We start from the raw sequence: 27,030 nt of genomic DNA on the forward strand, positions 1-27,030 counted from the left end.
TCTTTAATTTTTGCCTTTCAAATTGGTGGTCTTTAACTTTTGCCCTTTGCCTAATACCACGAGATTGTGGGTTCGAACCCCAGCTCAGTAAAAAAAAAAAAATCGCAAGTTGCGAATTCAAACTCTACCTTGCGATTTTTTTTTAAATTTTTTTTTTACTGAGCGGGAGTTCGAACCCGAAACCAAGGGATTTTTAGCGAAGGGCAATCCTGCAAATTGCCTGAGTAATTTTAGATGTTTCCTCCTTAGTGACTCGATCCTTAAGTTCATTCATTACCATGTGTGCTATCCATTCCAATTTCCTCCTTGAGTAGGTATGAATGTTATTCTTTAGAGTGGAGAGTTGTACTTCTGTCATCTCATTCTCTATTTTTAGGATTGGCTGGGTGTCTAAAAATGAAGAAGAAGAAGAGAGAAGGAAGAATGGGTTATTTAGGAGGTTAGTCGGGTCGAGTTAAAAGGGAAATTGATAATTTTAAGTGAAATTTGAGAATTGAGGTTGATTTTGGAGGAATCCGTTAAATTGAGGGGTCTTTTTGTTAACTTTCATAACGGCAGGAGTATAAATAGCCCCAACTTGTAACGTAGGATAAACTAGCTAATAATGAAAGTAGAGGAGAATTTTTTACCCTTTTCCGTAAAAAGATTGGCATGTATGAATAATTTCAAAAAGTTCATATGGCTAATTTGTTACACGAAGCACACAGGCCATCCGTTTATCACGGGGTTATGGTTTGTCTGGACTGCAATTTCACCACTCAAATGAGAGTCATTTACTGAAATGATTTTGCAAGCCACAATATATTAGTTGAGTAATTAGTGTCGCTATTGAAAGCTTATAGTCGTAGCACAGATTAGAAATTCATCCCAGACCATCCCAAACCCTTTGATTGATTGAACCATTCTTGATTGTGCTTACGAGGTTCTATAAACAAGTAAATCAATCATCAACCCATGCCTAGGAGCTAAATTCGCTATAATCAAAATACTCTCTATTTACATTCAGAAGAATGGATGAAATGGCAAAACTAATTTTGAAGAATATAAAATGAGTTCTGCAGCAAGAAAGAGTCAAAGACTTCAACCTTCCAGCAGACACTTTCTTCTGCAATCATTTTAAGACTTTGATGGCCTCTAAGCTCTTCTTCCTAGTCAAACCGCATAGGACGGTCCTGGCGCAAATGTCTGTGCAGCAGCAATGTTGTGAGGTTTAATATCCCTACAACGCATGTATGTTAGAAACTGCCCTGGTAGCTCCCCTAGAAGTGCTTGAACAACTGAAATTTGCCCATCTGCAGAATACAATAAGCATCATACTTAGAATCAAGCTTATCAACAATCTTAAAAGGGAATTGATTAATTGATTCTGACATATAAATTATGCAGGGAGACAAAAATCAAAGAAATTATAGAACAGTTGAAGAAGCTTTATATGTTCAATCAAGTTAAGCGGAGAAATACTAGCAAAAGCACAATGTATGAGAAAAGGCAAATGTTATTACAACAAATAAAAGCTCAAACCATCTACAAGTCTAAAATGGACAATTCTTTGCATGCCCTAGATAAGATTACGGAAACACGTCCAATCGACGATTTGACAATCTGTAAAACCAAAGCAACTAACACGACAATTCTCTGATATTTTACACATTAGAAGTCAGTTTCCCAACTATTTGTGTTATGTTAACTATGCCTCAAAAAGCAAAATAAAGGACAATGCTGTGTTATTCTCCCCTATGCGAACAGAGTGTATTTAACTTACTATGTACTTCTCGTGTAGCTACCCTTCCTGTGGAACTCTCTAATCGATGTCCATTATCAGCATCAAGGATCTGAAAGGATATAATATGATTGGTGAACGATATCACTTCAACCTTAGTCTAGATAACAGGTGGACATCCTGCGCTCGAGCGTACCTCCATCTGTGTAAAATCTGCACTGCCGACTCCTACAATAAGAACTGAAAGTGGCACGTCAGATGCCCTCACCAGAGCATCTTTTGTTTTTTGCATATCGGTAATGACACCATCCTACAAATAGTAAAAGATTAACAACACCAGATAATTTACAGAAATCTGATATCTAAAACTAATCCTGCTTTGATCCATTAATTACCGTTATAATGAGGAGGACAAAATATTTGCTTTGGTTGTATTTGACAGACTCGGCAGCAATTTCTGCAGCTTTGTTAACTACATGCCCGAACAATGTGGGTCCAGAAAGAGTAAAATTCTGCAAAGCACTTGCATAAGCAGCCATAATACCTCCCACGCCTTCCACCTGTTAAAAAGATCGAAAAAGAAAAAGGAACTTATCCATAAAAAAAAGGGGGAAGAGAAAAGGAAATTATCGAAGGCGTTGCACTACCATGGAAAACTGATTGAGATCTAAAGGTATCAGTTGGGAAGGCCATAAGAGAACCACATAACTAAATACTACTATTATAAGAACCTCATGACAGTTTTATAAGTCATTCCTAAGGGTGTGTTTGGTATGAAGGAAAACATTTTCCAGAAAATCTTTTCCAATTTTCTATTTTTGGTTAGTCAAAATGATTGGAAAATATTTTCTGTGGGACAATAAGTTCTTTAAAAATGAAGAAAATGACTTCCGTAATAGTAGTAGGGAAAACAAGTTCCATAAGTAACATTTCAAGTTCATTGTATCCTCCTCAGTCCTCACCCACCCAATGCCCCAACTCCCCACCCCATCCCGCTACCATAATGTTTTGTTAGATTACATATAAATGCTCTTGGAATAACATTTTCTTTGCTTACTTACCCAACACTAGAAAATAAGTTACAAACCCACTTGTTTTCCAAGAAAACAATTTCCTTCATACCAAGCACACCCTAAATATCTCAAGTGCTACAACCATTATAAGAGTGTTTGTCATGTCCCTGATATCATTGCAAACTTCAGCAATTCTGTCGAACAAAAATATAGCCACAAGCTACTCCCTCCAGCCCCTTTTATCCGTCGTTTAAGTTTTTGGCCGACACCCATAAGAAAACCATTTGATAACATTAATTACAATGAGTATTTGACTAGATTACCTTATCTCTTCCTAATGAGTTATTAATGACAATGTGCCTTCTTGGAGTGGTAGTGAGGATGGAATTGAAAAAACAATTAATGCCTTTTTGGTTTTCCAAAATGTAAATATCTTTCAACAAGTTTTTTTATGCCCAACAACAAGAACAACAACCCAGTGAAATCCCACAACGTGGGGTCTGAGGAGGGTAGAGTGTACGCAGACCTTACTCCTACCAAGGTAGGACGGCTGTTTCCGAAAGACCCTCGGCTCAATAGAAAGCAAGTTTTTTTATGCCCAAGTGACAGATAAAAAGAACTGGAGGAATATATCACAAACTGGATATCACTAACTAGCAGAGCTGATTAGCAATACCTCAAAGGCACCCGGGCTTCCAGCTAAGTTAAAACAGTGAGATACTGTTTCACTATATGCCTTGCCACCAAAGCCCCAAGCAGGAAAGCGCTTTTCAGAATCATAGAATTGTATGACATCTCCAACCTCCATAATAGCCTGTAACGAATACGATGACCAACTATCAGCAAAACCTTTCTAGCATGCAGATTCTGAGCATGACAATTAAGCTTCTGTTTGTTTGCATATAAAAATATACAAGTGGGGATTCATATAGCCGATCCTAACTTGTGTAGTCGTTTGCATAGCTAGAACCAGAACACTAGGATTTGTAATAGATCAGAAAGTTCAAGGAATATCAAACTTAAATGTGTTTACGGATTCCAAGCAAACAAAGTTCAGTATCTAAGATAACATTGTTTTTGGGTACATATAACAATTGGACAAATTCGTTACTAGAGCCTAAAACTTCATAAAGTTAAAGGCAATCAAGAGAACGCAGTAGATTGTAAACATCATAGGTCACAATATTCTTTAATTTCTGTTTTCTTTTCTCTGGCATATAAGTAACATTCAGCTGCTCTGTTATTAGGCAATGAGATATTGGAATGTAAAGAACATGTAGTCAGTAAAGAAGAAGGCGATATCCCTTACCCTCTGGTAAGCATTCAAACGGCCAGAAGGATCAATATAATGCAAGGAATCAGGACTCCAAGGATTTCCATTAGAAGCTAGGCATTGTATGTTCAAATGCATCAGCAAAACAGTCTTAAACCAGACCAATTAAAAAAAGAATGAAAAGATTTTATAGTGCTTTCACCAGTAAAATCCACAGCAACCATAAAGCTAAGCTCAAATCCAGTAGAAATGTAGTCAAGAAAACTATAAAGCTGCTTCTCAGCATATCCTTCAACAAACAGCTGACCTTTCAGGACCTGAACGAAGTCAAACGAGTGCAAATATCACATAAATGTTAGCAACCAACCCCACAAAAGGAACCGTTAACCACTGAGGAAAGTTTACCTTTTCATTACCCCGAAAACCAGAAGGTGGTGAGATAAAATTTGCACCAACTCTGCTCTTGTGCAAATTTTCAAGGTCTGCCATTGTTTTCTGTAATTTCCTGCAGTACAAGTGGTGATCATTAACCCTAAGAACATAAAAATGAAAAAGAATCTGCGACCACCAAAAAGAGATACTTTAACTGAAACCAAACAAACAAACGAGCTACAGTGATAATATTTGTTTATATGCTAAACATATACCCGATGAGGACATGATTGCCACTGCTGTTAAAGTCATAGCAGTCTATAACTAATGGATTATCCTGCAAAAAACAGAAAGACTCACTTAGATCCAAAATTAAAAATAAATGGCGAAGTACCTATAGGAAACTTTTAGTTGTGAGGAAACCATGTTTAAAATAAATAGTGAAGGATAATTTTAAACATATTAATACACTATATGTTCCATTTTTGTCCTTTTCTTTCCTCAGAAGACACTGAAGATCAGATAACAACAACAGAAAAGTCAGCTGAAAGAACCGTCTGTTAGATTAATAAATGTTGTATTGCACCAGGCATGCGATGTTAAAAGCAAACAAAGAAATCAACGGTCAAAGGTGATCGATTTCTAGCAGATATCAAGCAGCAATCAATTCACCTTATTCAGAAATTGTTGCATAGTTAGACAAACAGGCTTCCATATGGGGTTCAAGTTATTATTTACGACTTCTGTCTTGCAAATTGGAACAGAACCTCCAGTTTCAACAATCCTAGATATTCTCAAGAAAGGATCCTGAAAGAAGAAAATATAAGACAAAGAACAAATGAGACTGAAAACACCAAAAAGCTCCATATGAAAGTACAGTTGGTGTTATACATACACTTTTGGAGAATAAATCCTTGTTTTCCAGATTGGTACATCGCAATGTCATCTCTACTGCAGTTCTTGAAGTGACCGTTTCTTCTGCAAGGACAGTAAGAGTAAGTTCCCCCAAGTTTTTCAGGACATGGCCATTCCCGTTGTGCAGATTCAGTGTTAACCTTCGGTTGAGCTTGGTTACAATCTGCAGTAAAATAAAAAGGTAACAAAGTGTGTAGAATCTCCATCATTAACATGCTAACAAATATATGAAACTGCAGTTCCATGTATACTATAGAATTTGTGTTACCCAAGTAAATGCAAATCAACATACGTCTGAGAGAACACAGCTTCCTTCGCCAAGGAAATCTTGGTCCTTTAATTTAAGATCCTGCAGTGCAGAAAATCTTACAATTTAGCCATAATCCTTGACAGATATATCAACGAAAAACTGCAACTTATTCGTTGACCATTAAAGCAGATGACGAATGAAATACGTAAATATGATCAAGGGGAAGAAAAATATTATTTAACATTAGCAGTTCCATGAATTATTATTTTTTATGGGTAGCAGTTCCATGAATTATTCGAATTGAACATATCAGGCTTGATTGATCCAACAAACTTTAAACCCAGATTACTTTCATTTATAGATTAGTTAAAGTCCAGAATGGACTTTTGGAGTTTATATGCAAAGAGGGAAAAGTAAACATTTGCAGAAGAAAACAGATTCTTAAGCAGTTTGCTTCCCTTCTTCTGTTTAGTTTACATGTTTCTAGTACCAAGGGAAAATTTCAAATCTCAAGTGCTAAAGAATTGAGGACAAATATTAGACCCAGAAAAATCTCAAATCAAGCTGAAGAAGCATATACGTGACTCAAAATTGAAGACAAAGTATTAGATCCAGAAAAATCTAATGTCAAGCTAGTTAAACGGATTTTTTTTTTTTTTTTGGTTTAAATCTAATGATGCACAAGAACATTTCTCTTAGTTACTCTAATCAAAGCATCGTTTCCTAATTGTGTCAACCACAACAGACACGGATCTAAGATTTGAAGTTTAAGATTTCTTTCAGCGGCATCAAGTTACTATACAATCATATTGAGTTCATAGTGAAATATTTATAGATATTTAGTGGATTTCTCAATACATATACACGGTCTGTCTAAAAGCTACTATGTTCACCTGAACCCATAAACAATATTGTAGATCCTCCCCCGCAAGCACTACTCATGTCCACAAGTGAAACAATGTTGGAGCGTCTCTTAGTGTCAATCAAGTAAAGGCAAAAAAAATAAGAAGTTGAGAAAAAAAATGCCAAATCCAACTACATATGTATCATCCTGTTCAAAAAGTTGACACATACAAATAGTTGTGGTGAGAGTAAGGGGATTAGCTTATTCATTAAGAATTCATATTACTATGGAGACTAAAGGCTTATATTCAATCCATTCCCAGCCCCCTGCTCTTCTCTCCAATCCCCTCACAAAGAAAGAGGGGAAGGGGAAAAGTGATACCCAAATTAAAGCTAAAGTTGCAGTATATTTCTCTATCCCTGAGATGGACAATAAGGTTCTGGAAACTGTAAGCAATTGTTCACTCATAGAAAGTAAGCATACCTTAACTGGTACGTTATGATATTTTGTGTCTACATCATAGGCATGGAAACTGAAAATCAAAAAGATAAGGTGAAAAAGCACGTCAGAAAGCTCGTCGAACTTAAAACAACCATAAATTCAGAGAGCAAATAAGTCCTAAGAAAAAAAAACCTACATCAGTGTCTGCACAGTCTCAAACTGGTACATGATATTAATTTTCTGTATCCATACGGGGTCCAAGTTGTTCATTATAACTTCTGTTCGACCAAGCTCTTCCAGTGTCCCATCTCTTTTTCTAACAGATACCACTGCCATTGGATCACTCTGAATTTACGTACAACACACAGAATCAATGATAATGCAGTGCAAAAGAAGTATTTAAACAATGGGAAGGATGATATAAGAACAAAGGAAATGATTCACGCTGGACTGTTTATAGTTACAAGCAAAAGAGAAATTCACCATAAGAAAAGATCTAAAGTTTATGGCTTGATGCAAGCTTTTGCGTTTACACTTCAAACAACACAAGTATGGGTGTGAAATGAAGAGTAGAGTTTAAGTGAATTAAGCATATGTGAAACTATTAGAACACTACTACACATGAATATATGTTCAGACAAGCATTATTGATGTTACCGTTAATCCCACGTAAATTATTTATAATATGGTGCTAATATTTTAAATCAGATAAGTGAAATTTCTTTTAGTGTCAGTTCTTTTAGGAATAGCTAGGTCGATTATGAATTTAGTATACATGCTAACGCAGTAAATTCATTCATTTTTACACTTCAATCATTTTATCCCAATGCATGATTTTTTACAATAAAATATACTCCCTCTCTTTCAATTTATGTGAACTTATTTCCTTTTTAGTCTGTGCCAAAATGAATGACATCTTTCCTAATTTGGAAACAAATTCACTTTATGAAATGATTTACAGCCACACAAATATTTAAGACTTATTTTAAACCACAAGTTTCAAAAGTCTTCACTCTTTCTTAAATGTTGTGCCCAGTCAAATGGGTTCACATAAATTGAAACGGAGGGAGTAGTAACATCATAAATGCTTGCAGATGTTCAATATGATTAGACAGTTTGCTCCTCATAAATAAAGCTAATTCGTTTTTGGAATGGAATCATCCAATCTCGTTGACATAATTTACAGCAGGTATATTAGCTCCACATAGTTTAACTTTCAAATAAGATCTCCACTATGACTTAAAACTAATAGCCAGGGATTGACACGGCAGAAATAGCCAGTATGACATTACACAGACTATAGTACAAAATGGTAATAAAATGATTAACAATCACTGGATTATTGTATTTGTTATCTGATTTTTTAGTTTTGTTATAAAAGTTAAAACGTTTGTTTGGTTTTAAATAGAATAAAGATTTGTTTCCAGTAATACCAAAGGATTAATATTAAAATTCTATCAAATCCAATATAGGTTTTATTATACTCCCTCTGTTTCAGATATATGTGATGTAGTTTGAATCAACATAAAGTTTAAAAAAGAAACGAAAACTTTTGAGACTCGTGATCTAAAATATGCCATACATGTGTGGCAATAAAACTTTTGAAACTTGAGACCTTTAACATGCCATACATTTGTATGGGTATAAAAGCTTCTCATTAAGGGTAAAATGAGAAGTGTAAAGTTAATTGTTTCTAAACTTAGAAGTTTGTCATTCTTTTCTAAATGGCCTAAAAAGGAAAGTATGTCACTGAAATGTCGGGAGTACGTGATTAAAACATTGAATATCAAATAAAACTGTAAGTATCAATTTTTTATATTTACGAGTATAAAAATAATCTTATATGGCCCATTAAAAATGGCATATACTAAAATATGAGATAATAAATGAGCACATAGTAGAATTCCTCTTTTAAGCATGCAAATTTTATTGTAAACGCTATCTTATGATTTTACAATCAATACTACCAACCTTATTAGAAACAACAAGAAATAATAAGTAAGAAATGGTTCAGTAAACCAAAAATGGTTTAATGAATTCATATATGGGATTACTGCTAATACGTGTATTGTTATTCAACATTTAAATATGTATAAAATAATACTAAATTATTGAAAAAGTTCTGCAGGTATAGAGACACGGAAAACAAAAAGGGTAATGAGATGCTTGATTAATCATATAAATTTCTATACAGAGATTGTTTTTCTTATACCTCAAAACAAATGAGCCCTAAACTTTCACACAAAAACGTATTCAATATGTGATCACCGAAATTAACTTATCAAGCCTTTGCTTCTACTTATATGTGAGCCACACTGACTTGACTGTTTGCATGTTTAAAACTGATCTGATCCTATATTCCTATCAAAAAGTAAACCATTTAAGCTTGATCCAGATATGAAAATTTAAGAAAACAAACAAATCATTGTCCATATTATTAATAAGGAAATTTTGAGCAACAAATATACCATAGTATTCTCGAAAGTTAGAATAAGTTCTAAGGAGAATGACTGGGAAATGTAGATAGGACATCACCAATAAACTGGAAGATAATCATTCAAAAGAGAAGGTACCTTAGAAACAATATCAAGATCACGAAGCTTTGAAGCTGATAATGATAACTGCAGTTGATAATTCATGTCACATTTTTATGTTCAGAGCCTAACATAATGTTCTCATACGCTTAGCAATAAAGAAATCAATACCATGGGAAATTCCTTAAATAGAAACTGCTAGGAGAGTTTCACAATTGAGGTCAAGATTTTGTTGTATGTCAGTAAAAGATGTCAAAAATCTCTAGCATTAGAGAAACCAATACTATATAAGTATTGGCATCAAAATGAATATTGAAGATTCATATAACCAATCATATAACCAAACCAACTAACTTGGGGTTGATTCATAATTGTTGTGGGAACGGGTACAGGGCTGGTCTTATTTCATTTTGGTGGAGCTGATTTGTTCTCAAGCAAGTTATGCAGAGATTAATAAAGTAGGAATTGTAATGCATGGGATTTTAGAGATTAACACATCGACTTTAATGTAGGGATTATTTATTATTAGATATTTGATTTGTGGTATAAAAAACTACTCTCTCTGTCCCAATTTATGTGACACTGTTTGGCTAGGAATGGAGTGTAAGAAAGAATGATTTTTTTTTTTTTGAAACATATGGTCTAAAATAAGCCTGAAAGACAATTGTGTGACTATAAATTATCTCATTAATGGTAAAATAAAAAAAAAAATTAAAGATAAAACTGTTTCTAAATATAGAAAGATGGCATTCTTTTTGGTTTAGACTAAAAAAGAAAGTATGTCACATAAATTGAGACTGAGGGTATATATAGTGTATAATATAAAATAGTTTTTCAACAAGATAAACTATTGTTTACGATAAAAAGGTCACTTTTGTCATCTTAGTAGATCTTAATTCATGTGCTATTAATACCCTCATTTTTATTCCACATTCTATTCTGCATAAAATAATATGTAGACTCCTGCATACGTCTATTAGTTACGTGAGAAAAAGGGATATTAACCTAAACTTGTACTCCCTCCGTTTCAATTTATGTGAACCTATTTCCTTATTAGTCCGTGCAAAAAAGAATGACCTCTTTTCATATTTGGAAACAATTTACCTTTATGCAATGATTTATAGTCACACAAAATATATGTGACTCATTTAACACCACAAGTTTAAAAGTCTTCTCTACTTTCTTAAATTTCGTGCCCAGTCAAATAGGTTCACATAAATTGAAACGGAGGGAGTATTTGACAATGCTATTTTTATATGGAAAATGAAAAGAGTAACAAACATTATACAACAAATGCTAGCTTCTATGTGGAGATTGCTTCTTCCTATTTTGTAACCTAACGACTCCTTATTGTATTACTTCAGCATTGTCATCTCTAGTATTCAACTTTTAGGCCAATTTGGATCAGTGGGTCAAAGGCACGCTTATTGAAGCGAGGCGCAAAAAATATTGAGTGTTTGGTATCGCTTAACAAGTGCTTCAGTGTAAAAAAAAATAAGCAGTCTTCTACTCGTATACGGTCATCTCTTACATGTGAGTGTAGGAAATCATCAAAGAGCACGCGCGTAAGACCTTTAGTGAAGATATCTGCGATCTGGTAGCGGGACGGGACGTGAAGGACACGAACTTCTCCACGGGCAACTTTCTCACGTACGAAATGTATGTCCATCTCAATATGTTTAGTGCGTTGGTGCTGAATCGGATTACGATAGGTATATGGCACTAACATTATCACAATAGACTAAAGTAGGCCGACCGAATTGGACAACGGAGCTCCAAAGAAGGTTGCGAAGCCAACAGGACTCAGATACTACATTAGCAACGCCACGGTATTCGGCCTCGGCACTCGATTTAGACATAGTGGGCTGCCGTTTGGATGACCAGGAGAGGAGGTTATCGCCGAGGAAGACACAGTAACCAGATGTGGAGCGGCGAGTGTCCGGACAACCACCCCAATCTGCATCAGTATAAGAGACAAGAGAGGCAATGGAGGACTTGTACAGATGGAGACCAAAGTCAATAGTACCTTGAATGTATCGGACTATGCGTTTAAGAGCATGCATATACGGGCAACCTTAGGATCATGCATGTGAAGGCATACTTGTTGAACCGCATAGGAGATGTACGGTCGTGTGAATGTAGGACTGTAACGCGCCGGCCAACTTACGATATTGGGTGGGATCATCGCAAGGAGGGCCGGCCGTGGCACCAAGTTTGGCTTTGGTGTCGACCGGTGTCTGACTGGGCTTACAGGCAGTCATGCCCGCACGCTCTATAATGTCTGCTGCATAATTTTTCTGAGAGAGAAACATGCCGTGTGAAGTCCGGCAACGAGCGATACCCGAAAAGTAGCTGAGAGGGCCCAAATCCTTCATAGCAAATTCGGCGAGAGACATGATGGATTTCCGTAGAGCATCAGAGGAAGCTGTGAGAATAATATCATCAACATATAGCAGAATGTAAGCAATGTCAGAACCTCGACAATAAATAAAGAGAGAGTGATCGGTCTGCTATGTGAAAAACCAATGGTGGAGACATAGTCGCAAAGCGTTGGAACCATGCACGGAGCTTGCTTAAGGCCGTACAACGATTTCTTCAAGAGACAGACATGAGGATGCTGTGGGTCCTTAAACCCAATAGGCTGATGCATATAAACAGTCTCATTAAGATTACCGTGTAGGAAAGCATTCTTGACGTCCAACTGATGAATGGGCCAAGAGTGTGTAAGTGCAATGCTCAAGACAGTGCGAATAGTAGCCGGCTTGACGACCGGACTGAAGGTCTCGTCGCAGTCAACTCCAACCTGTTGAGACCTGCCATCACGGATAAGACGGGCTTTGTGCCTCTCAAAAGAACCATCGATTTCTTTTTATGACGAAAAATCCACATAGAACGAATAAGATTCACATCGAGGGGACGTGGAACCAACTCCCACGTCTTATTATTAATTAGAGCATTATATTCATCAACCATGGCGCCTTTTCAATTGTGGTCATTTAGAGCATTGACAGATTTCGCGGGAGAGGCGAGATGGAGAGAGAGGGCTAGAAGTATTTAAGTTGAAAGGTTGTTTGGGTTTGAAAATCCCGCGTTGGCCTAAAGTAACCATGCGGGAGGGCTGTGGCCAAAGGACGACCTGGGGGGGGCAGTAGGGCCGGCGGTCACGGGTGAAAGACGGGGGAGGGGACGGGTCAGGCCGTGTCCCGTGGATCTTGGGCAGTCACGGGTGGGCGTGGGGAGGGGGCCGGGCCGTGTCCGTGTCCGGTGCGAGGAGCGGTGGAGAGGTGGACCGAGGGAACGACGGGAGGAGCGGTGGAGATAGAAAATGCAAGGTATATAGGGAAATGCCATGGTCCAAGAATTCATGGGACGTTGGGGAGGGAGTGCAATTTGGAGAAGGAAATTGAGTTTCGTCAAAGAGGACATCGTGAGATGATGATTTTGTTGGTGGACAAATCATAACACTTATATCCTCTATGATTCAACGGATAGCCAAAAAAAAAAACACGGGGTGGATCTTGCTTGTAACTTATGAATAGTCGTAGATGGGAAAAGTGGATAGCATAGACACCCAAAAATCCGGAGATGAGAATAGGAGGGGTTCGTTGATAGAGAACTTGGGTTGGTGATTTATGCCTAAGGACTTTGAGTGGGAAGTATATTGAGGAGGTAGGTGGCCATTTGGAGAGCATGATGCCAAAAAGAGGGGGACGGAGGGAGTGGACAAGAAGAGTGCGCACTATGTTGTTAATGAATTTAATTTTTCGTTCCGCTTTGCCATTTTGAGGGGATGTATGGGGGCAAGAAAACCGAAAATTTATACCATTGGAGGCGCAAAAAGATTGAAATTGCCCATTTGCGAATTCCCGCCCATTGTCACATTGAATGTTTTTAATGTCTCTTTCGAATTGAGTCCGTATTAATGCCTTAAAAGATAGAAAGATAGAATACACTTGGGACTTGTTAGAGATAGGAAAAGTCCAAAGAAAATTACTATAATCATCAAGAAAGAAAACATAATAGCGGTGCCCATTAGAACTTAAAAACGGAGATGTCCATAAATCGCTATGAATAATGTCAAACGGCATAGTATTAAACGACAACGAATCGAGAAAATGGCAATTTAACATGTTTCCCCAAAGGACAAGAGGTGCAAAAAGAAGTACGGGCCCTATTACATTCAATTAAGGCATTACTACGAAGAGAACTAAGGATAGCTTTTCCGGATGGCCGGGGGGAATGCCACAAGCTAGGTGATGCGGCAAGGAAGGTGGATGGTGGAGTGGACCATTCGTGGCATTGAGAGGATACAATTCCCGGTGCTCTCTCATCTCATTAGGCGGCTCCCGTCGGTAAATCCTTCCAGAAAAACCCAAGAGGATCAAACTCAACAAACATTATTATCCTTAGTGAATTTACGTACGAAAACAAGGTTTTTGATGAGTTTTGGAGCATGCAAGACATTTCGGAGACGTAATTGAGCATTAGGTGGGGGAAGGGATGTATGACCATAGCCTCGAATTGGAATAGTGCTACCATTACCAACAATGATTCCGTAATTATTGCTCAAATTAAAATAAGACGTGAGAGTACCGAGTTGGCATATGTGAAAGTCGCCCGGTGTCCATGTACCAAGTGTCATCGGTTGATGCAAGGATAGAGTATGCGTGGTCGCTTCCCGCGTCCGTTCGGAGTGTACCGAGTTGGGAGGAACGTGCATGGAATAGGCCCGTCGAGGCCGAGGACCCGCGCCAAGAATGCGTTTGCACGGCCGCACGTGGCGGGTCGCCTTCTTTGTCTCTCGTCGGGAGCACGGGCGGGGGCAGGCCACCGCCGGGGCCGCCGCAAAGCGGCGATGGTAGCCCCTCGCCGGTGGGGCCCTGTCGGCCACCGGCCACCCTTGGCGGTCATCGGCTGGCACCAGCCTTGCTTCCCGCGGTTGGCGTTGTTGTTGTTATTTTTGCCCTTGTTCGGTTAGAATTCCGCCACCGATTATTATCACGACGGTTAGCGGAATTATTGTGACCGCCGAGGTGGTGGAGAGGCATCATTATCAACAAGTAGAGCGCGGGGTTGGAATGGCGGGCACGTTCCTTGGCGGCCGCATCTTCGAAGCTTGAGTACGGAGCACACTTCGGAGAAAGAAGGCAAGACATCTTTGCGTTGAATGGTGGTAACAAAGTGTGCATACGTCTCGGTAAGCTTCGAGAAGTTGCGCAAGACCGGACGTTGATCGGACACTTTGGCGACCCAACGTTGGCAAAGTTCGTGCGCGTGAGAGACTTGAGCTTTGTTGTAATAGGCCATAACTGAGCCTAAGTCGGCCATTTTTGTGGTGGTGAATTCGGTTTCAGGTACGCCGCCCGTGAGTGTTTGTTATCTTGGAAAAGTTGAGCAACGCGATTCCAAGCCTTCTCGGCAACATCATCCGCCACGAGAATAGAGGTAAGAATATCATGGGAGACGATGGCGTATATCCATTGAAGGACCACCGCATCTAGGCGTTTCCAGAGCGGAAGGTTAGCCGCCTTTGTTGCGTCATACGCGGTGAGTTCGCGGTGTCGGTGGGTGGTATGATGTGCTCGGGGGACGGAGTGAACGCGGGCTAGGACTTTGAATAGGGTTGCCCGTTCGTGATAATGGCCGGTTTCCATGTCTAGAGTGATTGGGATTAAGGATTTCACATTCGTGACGGTTAAAGCAGAATGGAAATTTTTGTTGTCAGCCATGGGAGGGAGAAGAGGAAGGAGGAAAGGGGACGGCTAGGGTTAGGGTTGAAAGAGAAAGAGAGAGGTGGACGGCTAGGGTTTTGGAAGGAAACCTAGTCTGATACCATGTAGGAAATCAATCCGTGCCTTGTATTAATGTATCAAGGTTATTATATACAAAGTAGGTATCCCTAATTAGAATGATACTAGCCTACATTACAGGACCTGATTACAATACATAAGGAAGGGAATATTTACAATATTTATACTATTACATAGTCTATCAGTGAGTCTATGTCTATTGTATTACCCTTCAAAGGGTTACAGGAAACTCTATTAGCCTAGCAAGGAGCTAGAGTCCGCTTCCCCGAGTAGTCTATATGTTCTAAGTGCATCGAGTGAACTAGTTTGATAGCTATAATTCATATTGTCTCCTATAAAGAAGGACTGATATAGAGGTTTCACGTTTGAATTTTAGAGATACTTTTGTCCCCTAATTGTTCCCAAAATAAAATTGGCCACAAAGTTACTCATATTTGGTAATGCATGCAACTATGCAAGGGAACCATGGAAAAGCTATTGAACATTGCTAAAAGTCACTAATACAACACATTATGACCAGAGACGGAGCGAGGATTTTAAGTTTATGGGTTCTACACCACAATTTTTTTTTTTCAAATTTATTTTTGTTTGTTAAGTTCTTGATAGATACATATATATATATATATATATATATATATATATATATTGTTATAGCCCGTATTTCGTACGTTCGGATATTGTGAGGCAATGGTGAAAAGTTAAGGACAAGACTATGTTCTAAAATAATTTTAATGAACGAGTTGGTTATGAATATTATTTATGAATATTATTGGACGGAAATATTAAGAAAGGCTAGGGGCAAGAAGAGAAATTCGCAAAATGGGCCGTGGAAATAATGCGGAAGGTCAGGGACAAAATGGTAATATTGAGAAAAGTCGAGGGGCAAAATGGTCATTTCACGAGTAATCAAGAAATCTCTTGGAAAAGGCCATGTGGCCGAAAAAAGAGGGGAAAAGAGACAAAGAAAGGATTAGTCATCTTTTGGAAATTTGAAGAAAATAAAAGAAAAGTCAAGAAAAGAAAAGAAAATTCTAGAGAAAAAAAGAAGAATGAAGGGAGGGGCATGTGCCCCTCACATGCTTGCAAGGTCATATATATAAATATATATGGTCATCTTTTAGTTGAGGAGAGTGGAAGAGAAAGAAAGAACAAGCAAAAGAAAAAAAAAAAAAAAAAAGAAGAGAAGGGAGAGGGTTCGGCCAAACATGGCCTAGGAAGAGTGAAGGAGAAAAATTATTTTTCCTTAGTATTCCAAGCAAATGAAACGTCCTCTACAACATGGAAGATTCATTGGAACAAGAAAATCATTCATGTGTACAAGTTCATGATCTTAAGCTAAGTGGAAAGTTGAAGAGAAAAAGGTAAGAACCAATTTTCTTTTAAGTGTTATGAATGTTTGGTTGAAGAAATGGATGAAACATATGAAAATATGTGTGTTGCATGTTGGCCGAATATATGTGTTATGTTGAAGTGAAGTGATGAATTAATATTATTTAGTAATTTGATTGTTGAGTTATGGATGTTGGTTGTAGCCGTGAATTGTGTTGCATGGATTGGTCGTGGTGTTGTGTTGTGTTGCATGGAAAGGAATGAATAAATTTCATGAAATCTTATGTTGTTGGAATGTATAGAGATGGAGGGAAATGCATGAAAATGGGTAGGAAGTTGTTGTAACCGAATAGTAGGCGATTTGGTAAGTTAAGGTAAATTGATGTAAATTGACATTTTAGTTGTTGTCGTTATGGATCATGTAATGTAGAATGAAGGTTGTGGTTAAAGCTAGCGTACATGAATGACAATGAGACGTATGGTTGTTGTTGAAATAGAAGGTTTCGGATGAAGAAGTGTGTTGATTAAGTTGTTGGAAGATTATGTGAATTGAATTGAATTGAATTGAATTGAATTGGATATTGAAGTGTTGCTAGAATAATTGTTGGTATTGTTGATAGTTTGGCCGGGTTGAATTCCCGGATTGTTGTTGATTTAAATTGGCCGAGTAGATTCTCGGGGGTGGTATATTTACAGGGGAGATCTTTGCAGAAATTTCGGGAGACCATAAGTAAATGTACTTGAAAGGTTAAGACAAGTATATGTTGATGAATCTAACGATAGTGTCGATCTTCTTGAATGTAGACTAACAAGTTGGACGAACAAGCGTAGCTAGTAAAGGCGCGAGCAGTATGTTAAGGCTCGTCCCTTTTTCTTTCCATGGCATGAATCATACATGAAATGTGTTAAATGTTTATATAACGTCCCTATTTTCAAAAGATAGGCACAACGGTTCAAAGAATGATTTTCCTTTCTTAAGGTTTACAAATGTTTTCAAAAATATTCATTTTTCTCCAAAATCTAAGTTTTACGTTTTCGATAGTTTTTACGACTAAAACGACGACTATGGTTTTATGGTGACGATGAAGATGCCCGATATGAAGAAACGTCTATGATGAATATGTCAAGGATATGTTCTTGCCATGAATACGACGATATGGAATGTTAAGCTATTTTTGGATAATGACTATTTTAAAGGTTTCAAAGTATATGAAATGATATGTTATGACCGTTTTATGTTTTCCCGTGATGCTAGCCTTGATTGATAGTCTCGCCTTATAATTGTCCCTTCAAGGTGAGACAAAGCGCCCATGATTATTCCATAAAGTAATCGGAGGTTACCGACCTTACGTCACTCCGACGGATACATGACCTTTCTTTGGGCTCTCCTGCATGCTTACATGATATATGCACACGATACATGTATAAGTACACGTATATGTATATGTATATGGGGAAGAGGGGGAAAAGGGCAGGCGCTATAGGCGCACAGCCACGATCGGTTGGAGAATGATATGATATCGTCCGGACGCGGGATCCCGGACGCGGGACAAGTGGTTAAATGGATCGGAGCCGACGCCTCGGCAATATGGTATGCTCTATTTTCTTTATATATGAAAATGAGATGTTTTCAAAGAAAGAATACGTACATGTATATACAAATGGATCGGGCTGCACGTTCCGCAGCAATGTATATGGATCGGGCTGCACGTTCCGCCATAGTATATGGATCGGGCTGCACGTTCCGCGGCATTAAGCATGCACGATTCCGCCTTAAGAGGCACTCATACTTATGTTCTGACCTCATACATGACATGCTCCATATGTACAAAGTATACTCTCTTACATGACATGCTCTACTTTTCATACCATGTTACCGTTCATGCCTTACATACTCGGTACATTGCTCGTATCGACCCTCTTCTTCGGGGGCTGCGTTTCATGCCGCGCAGTACACCTGCATGACAGATAGAAGCCGGGCGAGATGATGTCCCGGCGAAGTTGGCAACTCCAATCATTCGGAGTGTCGCCGAGGTCGGCGTGCTATGTTATGGTGTCTTGTCCGAAGTTAGAGACTTTGCGACATAGTCGTGGGTTCGGGAGTCAATCGTACTATGATACAAGTTTTGTACGATTACATATTTTATTTGATTTAAAAGCGACAAAGGAATTTTTTCAGCAATCCTATTATGTATACTTGACGTAGAGATTCAAAAAAAAATTTTAGTACGTAGTAAGAGTCGATGGGTTCGCTCGGCTCCGGTTACGGGGGTCGGTGCCCATCACACCTTAGTGAAATCGGGGTGTGACATATATATATATATATATATATATATATATATATATATACATATTAAATGAATATTTTAACAAAAATACAAAGTTTAAGCAAAAACTGTGAAAAATTAAAGTAAATTTTTTGGAAGAACAAAAATATCATAGATATTTAAAAGAGTTTCTAGAAAGTTATAATATAATATCTTTGATATATATTGTATTTAGGAATTGTCTAGAAATTCTAAACACTTAGATATTTATAGTTGAGGATAGAATTATCTAGAATAGTCTAGTGTAGGATCTTGGATAATTATCCTAAAGAAAAATCTAGATATTCTAGAGTAGTGGTAGGGGATAAAGATTATTAGTTTTTTCTTATGGATGTATCTAGAATAATATCTAGAAGCATCCCTAGACAAGTATAAATAGGAGTGACATTAGGCATTTGTAATCAAGCCAAACTAACCCCAATTGTAAGTCATTCAAGCCAATTCAAGAAAGTCTTTCTTCTTCAACCAAATTCTCCTTTTCATAGCTTCCTCTTCTTTAGTTGAATCTTCCGATCTTAGTTAACGATCTTGGGCTAGCAGAAGGTTTCTCCGATTTACTTTTCTTCTGCTATATTTCTCTACATGGTATCAGAGCCATAGCCACAAGTTGGCTTTTGGATTTTATTTCAAGATCGGGTTTGTGGTAGATTCAACTAGTTTCTCTAAATGGATTTGAGCGGCCGTGTTAATGGATTGGGGATGGAGTTGTTGAATCAGTCTAATTACAAGGTATGGAAGACATGTATGGAGTCATACCGTGTGGGAGAGGATTTGTGGGATGTTGTTAATGGTAGTTACACAAGTCCTCCTATTGACGGATCGAAAAATAGCGACGCATACAAGAAGTGGAAGCAGATTAATGCGAAAGCGGAGTTCATCCTAAAGAGGTCCATTTCTCACAACTTATTTGATCATATTATTAGGTGCAAATCAGCTCATGAGATATGGAGGACCCTCGATCGGTTGTTCTACAAGAAGGATGAAGCCCGGCTGCAAATACTGGAGAATGAATTGGCGAACACCACTCAAGGTAATCTTTCTATTGCCGAGTACTTTTTGAGGATTAAGAACTTATGTTCAGAGAGATTTCTTTATTAAATACGGATGAGGCTATCTCTGAAGCACGAATGAGAAGAATTATCATTCGTGGTCTGAAGCCAGAATATATTCCTTTTGTTACATCAATTCAAGGATGGGTTCAACAACCATCCTTGGAGGAGTTTGAGAATTTGTTGTCATCACAGGAGCTACTAGACAAACAGATGGCTAGTGTGTCTATCAAAGAAGGGAAGGAAATGCTCTTGTAGCTTACAAGAGGAATTTTAAAGGAAGACCAAAGCAAAGTAGCTCAAGAGAGATGACACATTCTCAATTCCATGAGGGTCAAGCTCGCAAGACGAGAAGGAAGAGTCTTCTAATAATGGCAAGAAGACTATTAAATGTTATCGATGTGGTGAAGTAGGACACATAAAAAGATTTTGCCGAACCAAGGAAAGTTACATGGCTCAAAGCGAGAGAGCTCCAAGAAGAAGAAGATTGGGGAAGGTGCTTTGTAGGCCGAGACTCGAGTAGTAGATGCCTTAGCTTCTCTCAATTTCGAAAGAGGTGGATCGTGGATTCGGGATATAATACGGTCCATTACGTGGAGAAGGAAGACAACGGTGTCATCAAAAAGCAAGAAGATTCCAATGACGTTCGGACTAGTGACGTGGTAGCTGCTATCGAGGAAATCAACGAAGCAGATCTTAAAATTAGTAATAAAAGTATGGACGTGGAGGATGTTGAAGTAGAACCTGAGCATGAAGGTTCTAAAACTATATATGAAAATGGTGACCATTCTAGAGAAAGCATTGAGGGAGTCGTAGTGGAAGTTGAGGTCTGCGGCCAATCATACGCCATATCGGACTCAATCACTAGCTCGTATCAAATGCGAAAGCGGATGGAGAAGCGGCGGTCAAATAAATGAAGAGGTTGACGTTGAAGGCTCGATTTCATATGGAGAGACAGATAACATGGTTCTCGGATGCTCTGAAGCTGACAAACAGTTCATTGAGGAGCTGAAAAAGGATTCTAGTGGTGGATCCTACGGTAGTGCTAAGTTTTCGCAGGAAATTAATGGTCAGATCGTCACCGACTCAGGTGTTTCTCCATATAACACAATTGTTAAGGAGCTAAGAGAAAGGGGGAGTCTGGAAACTCAAGAATGTAAAATTCAGCATGAAGATAATTCACGTGGTTCGCAAAGGCCAATAAGAAATAGTGGCAAGCCGTCGCTACGGAGACGAAAATTTTATCAAGGCATATTCATGTTTCTTTGGAGGCCCAATTATCGCCGAAAACCATCATCATTTGAAGAAGGAAGAAGTGTCGGGAAAACATTGCCGAGATCTTCACCAAGGCACGTCCAAAAGATTCGTCGAGTTCTTCCACGACAAGTTCGGGATAGCTTCCAAAAAATTACTTTAAGGGGGAGTGTGAAAAATTAAAGTAAATTTTTTGGAAGAACAAAAATATCATAGATATTTAAAAGAGTTTCTAGAAAGTTATAATATAATATCTTTGATATATATTGTATTTAGGAATTGTCTAGAAATTCTAGACACTTAGATATTTATAGTTGAGGATAGAATTATCTAGAATAGTCTAGTGTAGGATCTTGGATAATTATCTAAAGAAAAATCTAGATATTCTAGAGTAGTGGTAGGGGATAAAGATGATTAGTTTTTTCTTATGGATGTATCTAGAATAATATCTAGAAGCATCCCTAGACAAGTATAAATAGAAGTGACATTAGGCATTTGTAATCAAGCCAAACCAACCCCAATTGTAAGTCATTTAAGCCAATTTAAGAAAGTCTTTCTTCCATAATCAAATTCTCTTTTTCATACCTTCCTCTTCTTTAGTTGAATCTTCCGATCTTAGTTACGATCTTGGGCTAGCAGAAGGTTTCTCCGATTTACTTTTCTTCTGCTATATTTCTCTACATGGTATCAGAGCCATAGCCACAAGTTGGCTTTTGGATTTTATTTCAAGATCGGGTTTGTGGTAGATTCAACTAGTTTCTCTAAATGGATTTGAGCGGCCGTGTTAATGGACTGGGGATGGAGTTGTTGAATCAGTCTAATTACAAGGTATGGAAGACATGTATGGAGTCATACCTTGTGGGAGAGGATTTGTGGGATGTTGTTAATGGTAGTTACACAAGTCCTCCATTGACGGACCGAAAAATAGCGACGCATACAAGAAGTGGAGACGATTAATGCGAAAGCGGAGTTCATCCTAAAGAGGTCAATTTCTCACAACTTATTTGATCATATTATTAGGTGCAAATCAGCTCATGAGATATGGAGGACCCTCGATCGGTTGTTCAACAAGAAGGATGAAGCCGTGCCGCAAATGCTTGGAGAATGAATTGGCGAACACCACTCAAGGTAATCTTTCTATTGCGAGTACTTTTTGAGGATTAAGAACTTATGTTCGAGAGATTTATTTATTAAATACGGATGAGGCTATCTCGAAGCACGAATGAGAAGAATTATCATTCGTGGTCGAAAACGAGAATATATTCCTTTTGTTACATCAATTCAAGGATGGGCTCAACAACCATCCTTGGAGGAGTTTGAGAATTTGTTGTCATCACGGGGAGCTGCGGCCAAACGGATGGCTAGTGTGTCTATCAAAGAAAGGGAAGGAAATGCTCTTGTAGCTTACAAGAGGAATTTTAAAGGAAGACCAAAAGCAAAGTAGCTCAAGAGAGATGACACATTCTCAATTCCATGAGGGGTCAAGCTCGCCAAGACGGAAGGAAGAGTCTTCTAATAATGGCAAGAAGACTATTAAATGTTATCGATGTGGTGAAGTAGGACACATAAAAGATTTTACCGAACCAAGGAAAGTTACATGGCTCGGCGAGAGAGCTCTGAAGAAGAAGATTGGGGAAGGTGCTTTGTAGCCGAGACTCGAGTAGTAGATGCCTTAGCTTCTCTCAATTTCGAAAGAGGTGGATCGTGGATTCGGGATATAATACGGTCCATTACGTGGAGAAGGAAGACGGTTGGTGTCATCAAAAAGCAAGAAGATTCCAATGACGTTCGGACTAGTGACGTGGTAGAGCTATCGAGGAAATCAACGAGAAGCGAGATCTTAAAATTAGTAATAAAAGTACGGACGTGGAGGATGTTGAAGTAGAACACGAGCATGAAGGTTCTAAAACTATATATGAAAATGGTGACCATTCTAGAGAAAGCATTGAGGAGTCGTAGTGGAAGTTGAGGTCTGCGGCCAATCATCGCCATATCGGACTCAATCACTAGCTCGGATCAAATGCGAAAGCGAGATGGAGAAGCCGGCGGTCAAATAAATGAAGAGGTTGACGTTGAAGGCTCGATTTCATATGGAGAGGCGGATAACATAGTTCTCGGATGCTCGAAGGGCGACAAACGAGTTCATTGAGGAGTGAAAAAGGATTCTAGTGGTGGATCCTACGGTAGTGCTAAGTTTTCGCGGGAAATTAATGGTCGGATCGTCACCGACTCGGGTGTTTCTCCATATAACACAATTGTTAAGGAGCTAAGAGAAAGGAGTACGGAAACTCAAGAATGTAAAATTCGGCATAAAGATGATTCACGTGGTTCGCAAAGGCCAATAAGAAATAGTGGCAAGCTAGCTCGCTACGAGAGATGAAAATTTTATCAAGGCATATTCATGTTTCTTTGGAGGCCCAATTATCGGCGGAAAACCATCATCATTTGAAGAAGGAAGAAGTGTCGGAAAACATTCTTTGAGATCTTTACCAAGGCACGTCAAAAGATTCGTACGAGTTCTTCCACGACAAGTTCGGGATAGCTTCCAAAAAATTACTTTAAGGGGGAGTGTGAAAAATTAAAGTAAATTTTTTGGAAGAACAAAAATATCATAGATATTTAAAAGAGTTTCTAGAAAGTTATAATATAATATCTTTGATATATATTGTATTTAGGAATTGTCTAGAAATTCTAGACACTTAGATATTTATAGTTGAGGATAGAATTATCTAGAATAGTCTAGTGTAGGATCTTGGATAATTATCCTAAAGAAAATCTAGATATTCTAGAGTAGTGGTAGGGGATAAAGATGATTAGTTTTTTCTTATGGATGTATCTAGAATAATATCTAAAAGCATCCCTAGACAAGTATAAATAGGAGTGACATTAGGCATTTGTAATCAAGCCAAACCAACCCCAATTGTAAGTCATTCAAGCCAATTCAAGAAAGTCTTTCTTCTTCAACCAAATTCTCCTTTTCATAGCTTCCTCTTCTTTAGTTGAATCTTCCGATCTTAGTTAACGATCTTGGGCTAGCAGAAGGTTTCTCCGATTTACTTTTCTTCTGCTATATTTCTCTACAAAAACTATTGAATTCTGTTAAACCCGTAGCCACCATTGCTGCTCCGCTGCTGCTTATGAGTTCATAAACAGTCTATAGCATTTTCCTAAAGACTAGATGTACCACTAGGTCTCAGTGACATCTAAAAATGTTAAGAGCATACATATAACCAAAAAAAAAAAAAAAATTCATGGGACATTAGGGTTCATAACCACCATGGAATAATAGTACTATTCTTTTATTTTGTTATTCTATTATTACCGGTTGCTTCTTTAGCTTCGGTTATGTTGTTGTTGTTTATGCTTGTTGCTACTACTTCCTTTTCATCTTTCTTTGAGTCGAGGGTCTATCAGAAATAGTCTCTCTACCTTCTCAAAGGTAGGAGTAAATTTTGTATATACACTATACTCCTTAGACCTACATGAGGATTGCACTGGGTTTGTTATTGTTGTTGCTAGGGTTCATAACCCCACCCCCTCCACCCAAAAAAAAAAAAAAAAAAAAACCTCTTCGGAGCCCAAATCAGACAGTGGAATATTTGTTTTTCCCTAAAAAAAAAAAGTAGCGTGTCCCATTCAGCACGAAATAAACAATGTAAATAATACTCTCTCCGGATCAAAAAAAGTATCCACTTAGCCTTTTTTTCTTGGGTAAAAAAAAGTATCCACTTATTAAATCAAGAAACAATTAATCTTATTTTTTCAGATTTACCCCTATTAAGTGTTATGTGATCAAATCCTAATGTCTATTTAATTAGAGATAATTTAGTTAATTTATATATTTTTTTCTTGAAGTGATTAATTTCTTAGGAATGTGTAAATAGGTAAGTAGATTCGTTTTTTTATCCGGAGCGAGTACCAAACAATGGTGGGGAACTTGCGTGAAAAAGTCATTGACGTTAAATAGCGACTTTTGAGATGAAAAAGACCGACCTCGATAGGCGTGTAAAGGGTGTGAAGACCCTTTGTCCTACAGAACAAGTCAACAGCATCATTGGGCCCACCGCCACCACTAACGGCGGCTGCTGTTGGGTCCATGTGGTGGCCCACTCCTCCTACAGCCTGCTTCCCACCTTCAGCATCCGACAAACAGTTCCCCATTATCTCTCTCTCCTTTCTCTCTCTAAAAAAAAAAAAAACTGTACTATATTATATTATCAAAAAAAAAACCCCAGATTTTGTCCCCCGAGTAAGAATTTTGACAGTGCCTTTTCACCTTTTTTATACTTAGTAGGTAAAACCCTCAAAAAAAATAAAAAATAAAAATAACGCGTTCAAATAACCGCGTGGTTTAATTCCAAAAGTAAGATTTTTTTTTTTCGAAGAAAAATAAAGAATTCTGGTTTTGTTAACCAAAAAGTAATACGTATTACTAATTAACACCTAATATTCAGAAGAAGAAAACAATTGAATGAGGAGAAGGAAATCCCGTTAGCATTAGTCCACATAGCCTCTGCCCTCTAGCATGCATAAATACGAGTATACGACTATCATTTCCTTCACTAAGATTTTGAACAACCGGCCATTACTCGGTGTTTGAATTTTATAATTCAAAATTGGCTACTTTGTTGGGAAATTCAAGTTCCCCATTTCTTCCGAGAAACTTTAATCCAATTGTTGATTACCTAAAATAATATATGAGTGTTAGATACGTATATGAAAAATAGAGTGCTCCCTCCGTTTTAATTTAAATTACGTTTTTGTTTACCCCGAAATCGGATAATCAATTGAATTTGTAAGTGGGTATAGGATATGTGCTTTGTTCTTGACGTATGTAAGATAAAGAGAATGTAGATTTGAAGGCTCACCAATAAAGCAGCCAAAGATGTAAACGTTATGAACAATGTATTATACTATTAGCAATAATTCTAAAAAGAAATGGCCTTGGCCGAATAAAATGAGAGGGAGAATAAATATATGAGATTCTCCTATTGTAAGTGTTCTTGAAAGATAAAGGGAGCCAACCCCCACAAAGGAGGGGGGTGTCCCATATTTATAGTCTTTGCCTCCATGGGCTTCGTACAATGTGAATTAATAAAATAATAATAACAAGGACGGCTACGAACGGATTTGGTGGGATTAGACTGACGGCGCCGCCTGACACACGCATGGTTGGTGGTTGACCATGGCAGGACGCTACTGACGCGTGGCTCACGTGCAACGGCTACACCGGACCAACGACCATTCGGACCAACGGCTACACCGGACCAACGACCATTCGGACCAGCGGCTATACCGGACCAGCGACCATTCGGACCAACGACTATACCGGACCAACGACCATTCGGACCGACGATAAAGGTGGTGGACCAAATGGTGTCCTTGCTCAGCTCCGGTCCAGGCGCCCCTCCGGTTTAGCTCGAATGTCATCGGGCACGTTCCTCTCTTCCTTCCCTCGGTCCTTATTTCATCGGTTTATGTTATGTCCGGTCTTTACCGTATACAGATAGCCCCGCACTCCTCGTTATGCCGATCCATCGGAATAACGGGGAGTGAATAACCTTAGAAACCGGTGACTCGGCCAGCTCGTCCTTATCTTCGCATTTTGGCGGGAATGACTAGGTAACGCCTCTGTCAACCGCCTTTTGCACGTCACGTCAAGTCGCCTCTCATTAATGGTGGGGACACGCGGCGCTATTCGATTGGGCTCCCTCGGTAACCGTTCCCCTTCTTCGCCTATATAAGGCCCATTACCCATTCATTTACCATTTTCACGTCCTGTTTCTCTTCAGCTTCCTCTCTTCTCTACATTCATTTACATTCCCATAAATTGCTATCTGCTGCATTCGACTTGCTGTTTGACTCACCAACTCGAAATCAGTGCAAAAGAGTTGGTTTC

At 38.4% G+C, this 27,030-nt stretch overlaps 1 protein-coding gene across 1 annotated transcript; it reads right to left on the reverse strand.

The window, feature by feature from the left end:
- Window positions 1-230: 230 nt before the first annotated feature.
- LOC132054332 (protein BONZAI 3) lies at window positions 231-25,438 on the reverse strand. Its single transcript, XM_059446375.1, has 16 exons — window positions 25,125-25,438; window positions 9,402-9,449; window positions 7,025-7,173; window positions 6,871-6,919; window positions 5,586-5,642; window positions 5,274-5,456; window positions 5,051-5,185; window positions 4,654-4,715; window positions 4,412-4,511; window positions 4,209-4,323; window positions 4,043-4,119; window positions 3,410-3,547; window positions 2,116-2,280; window positions 1,917-2,030; window positions 1,763-1,832; window positions 231-1,292 (listed from the first exon to the last, which is right to left on the reverse strand). Exons 1-16 carry the CDS (start codon window positions 25,290-25,292, stop codon window positions 1,153-1,155), a joined length of 1,770 nt encoding a protein of 589 aa, XP_059302358.1. The 5' UTR covers window positions 25,293-25,438; the 3' UTR covers window positions 231-1,152.
- Between the last annotated feature and the right edge of the window lie 1,592 nt (window positions 25,439-27,030).

This window comes from Lycium ferocissimum, chromosome 4 (assembly GCF_029784015.1).
Source record: "Lycium ferocissimum isolate CSIRO_LF1 chromosome 4, AGI_CSIRO_Lferr_CH_V1, whole genome shotgun sequence".
NCBI lineage: Eukaryota > Viridiplantae > Streptophyta > Magnoliopsida > Solanales > Solanaceae > Lycium > Lycium ferocissimum.

Coding starts and splice junctions, on each gene's coding strand:
- LOC132054332 (XM_059446375.1), bottom strand. CDS start 25,292: ATGGGGAACTGTTTGTCGGATGCTGAAGGTGGGAAGCAGGCTGTAGGA. Junction 3,548..4,042: donor GTTTGAATGCTTACCAGAGG/GTAAGGGATATC, acceptor TATTCGTTACAG/GCTATTATGGAGGTTGGAGA. Junction 2,281..3,409: donor GAAGCCCGGGTGCCTTTGAG/GTATTGCTAATC, acceptor TCTTTTTAACAG/GTGGAAGGCGTGGGAGGTAT.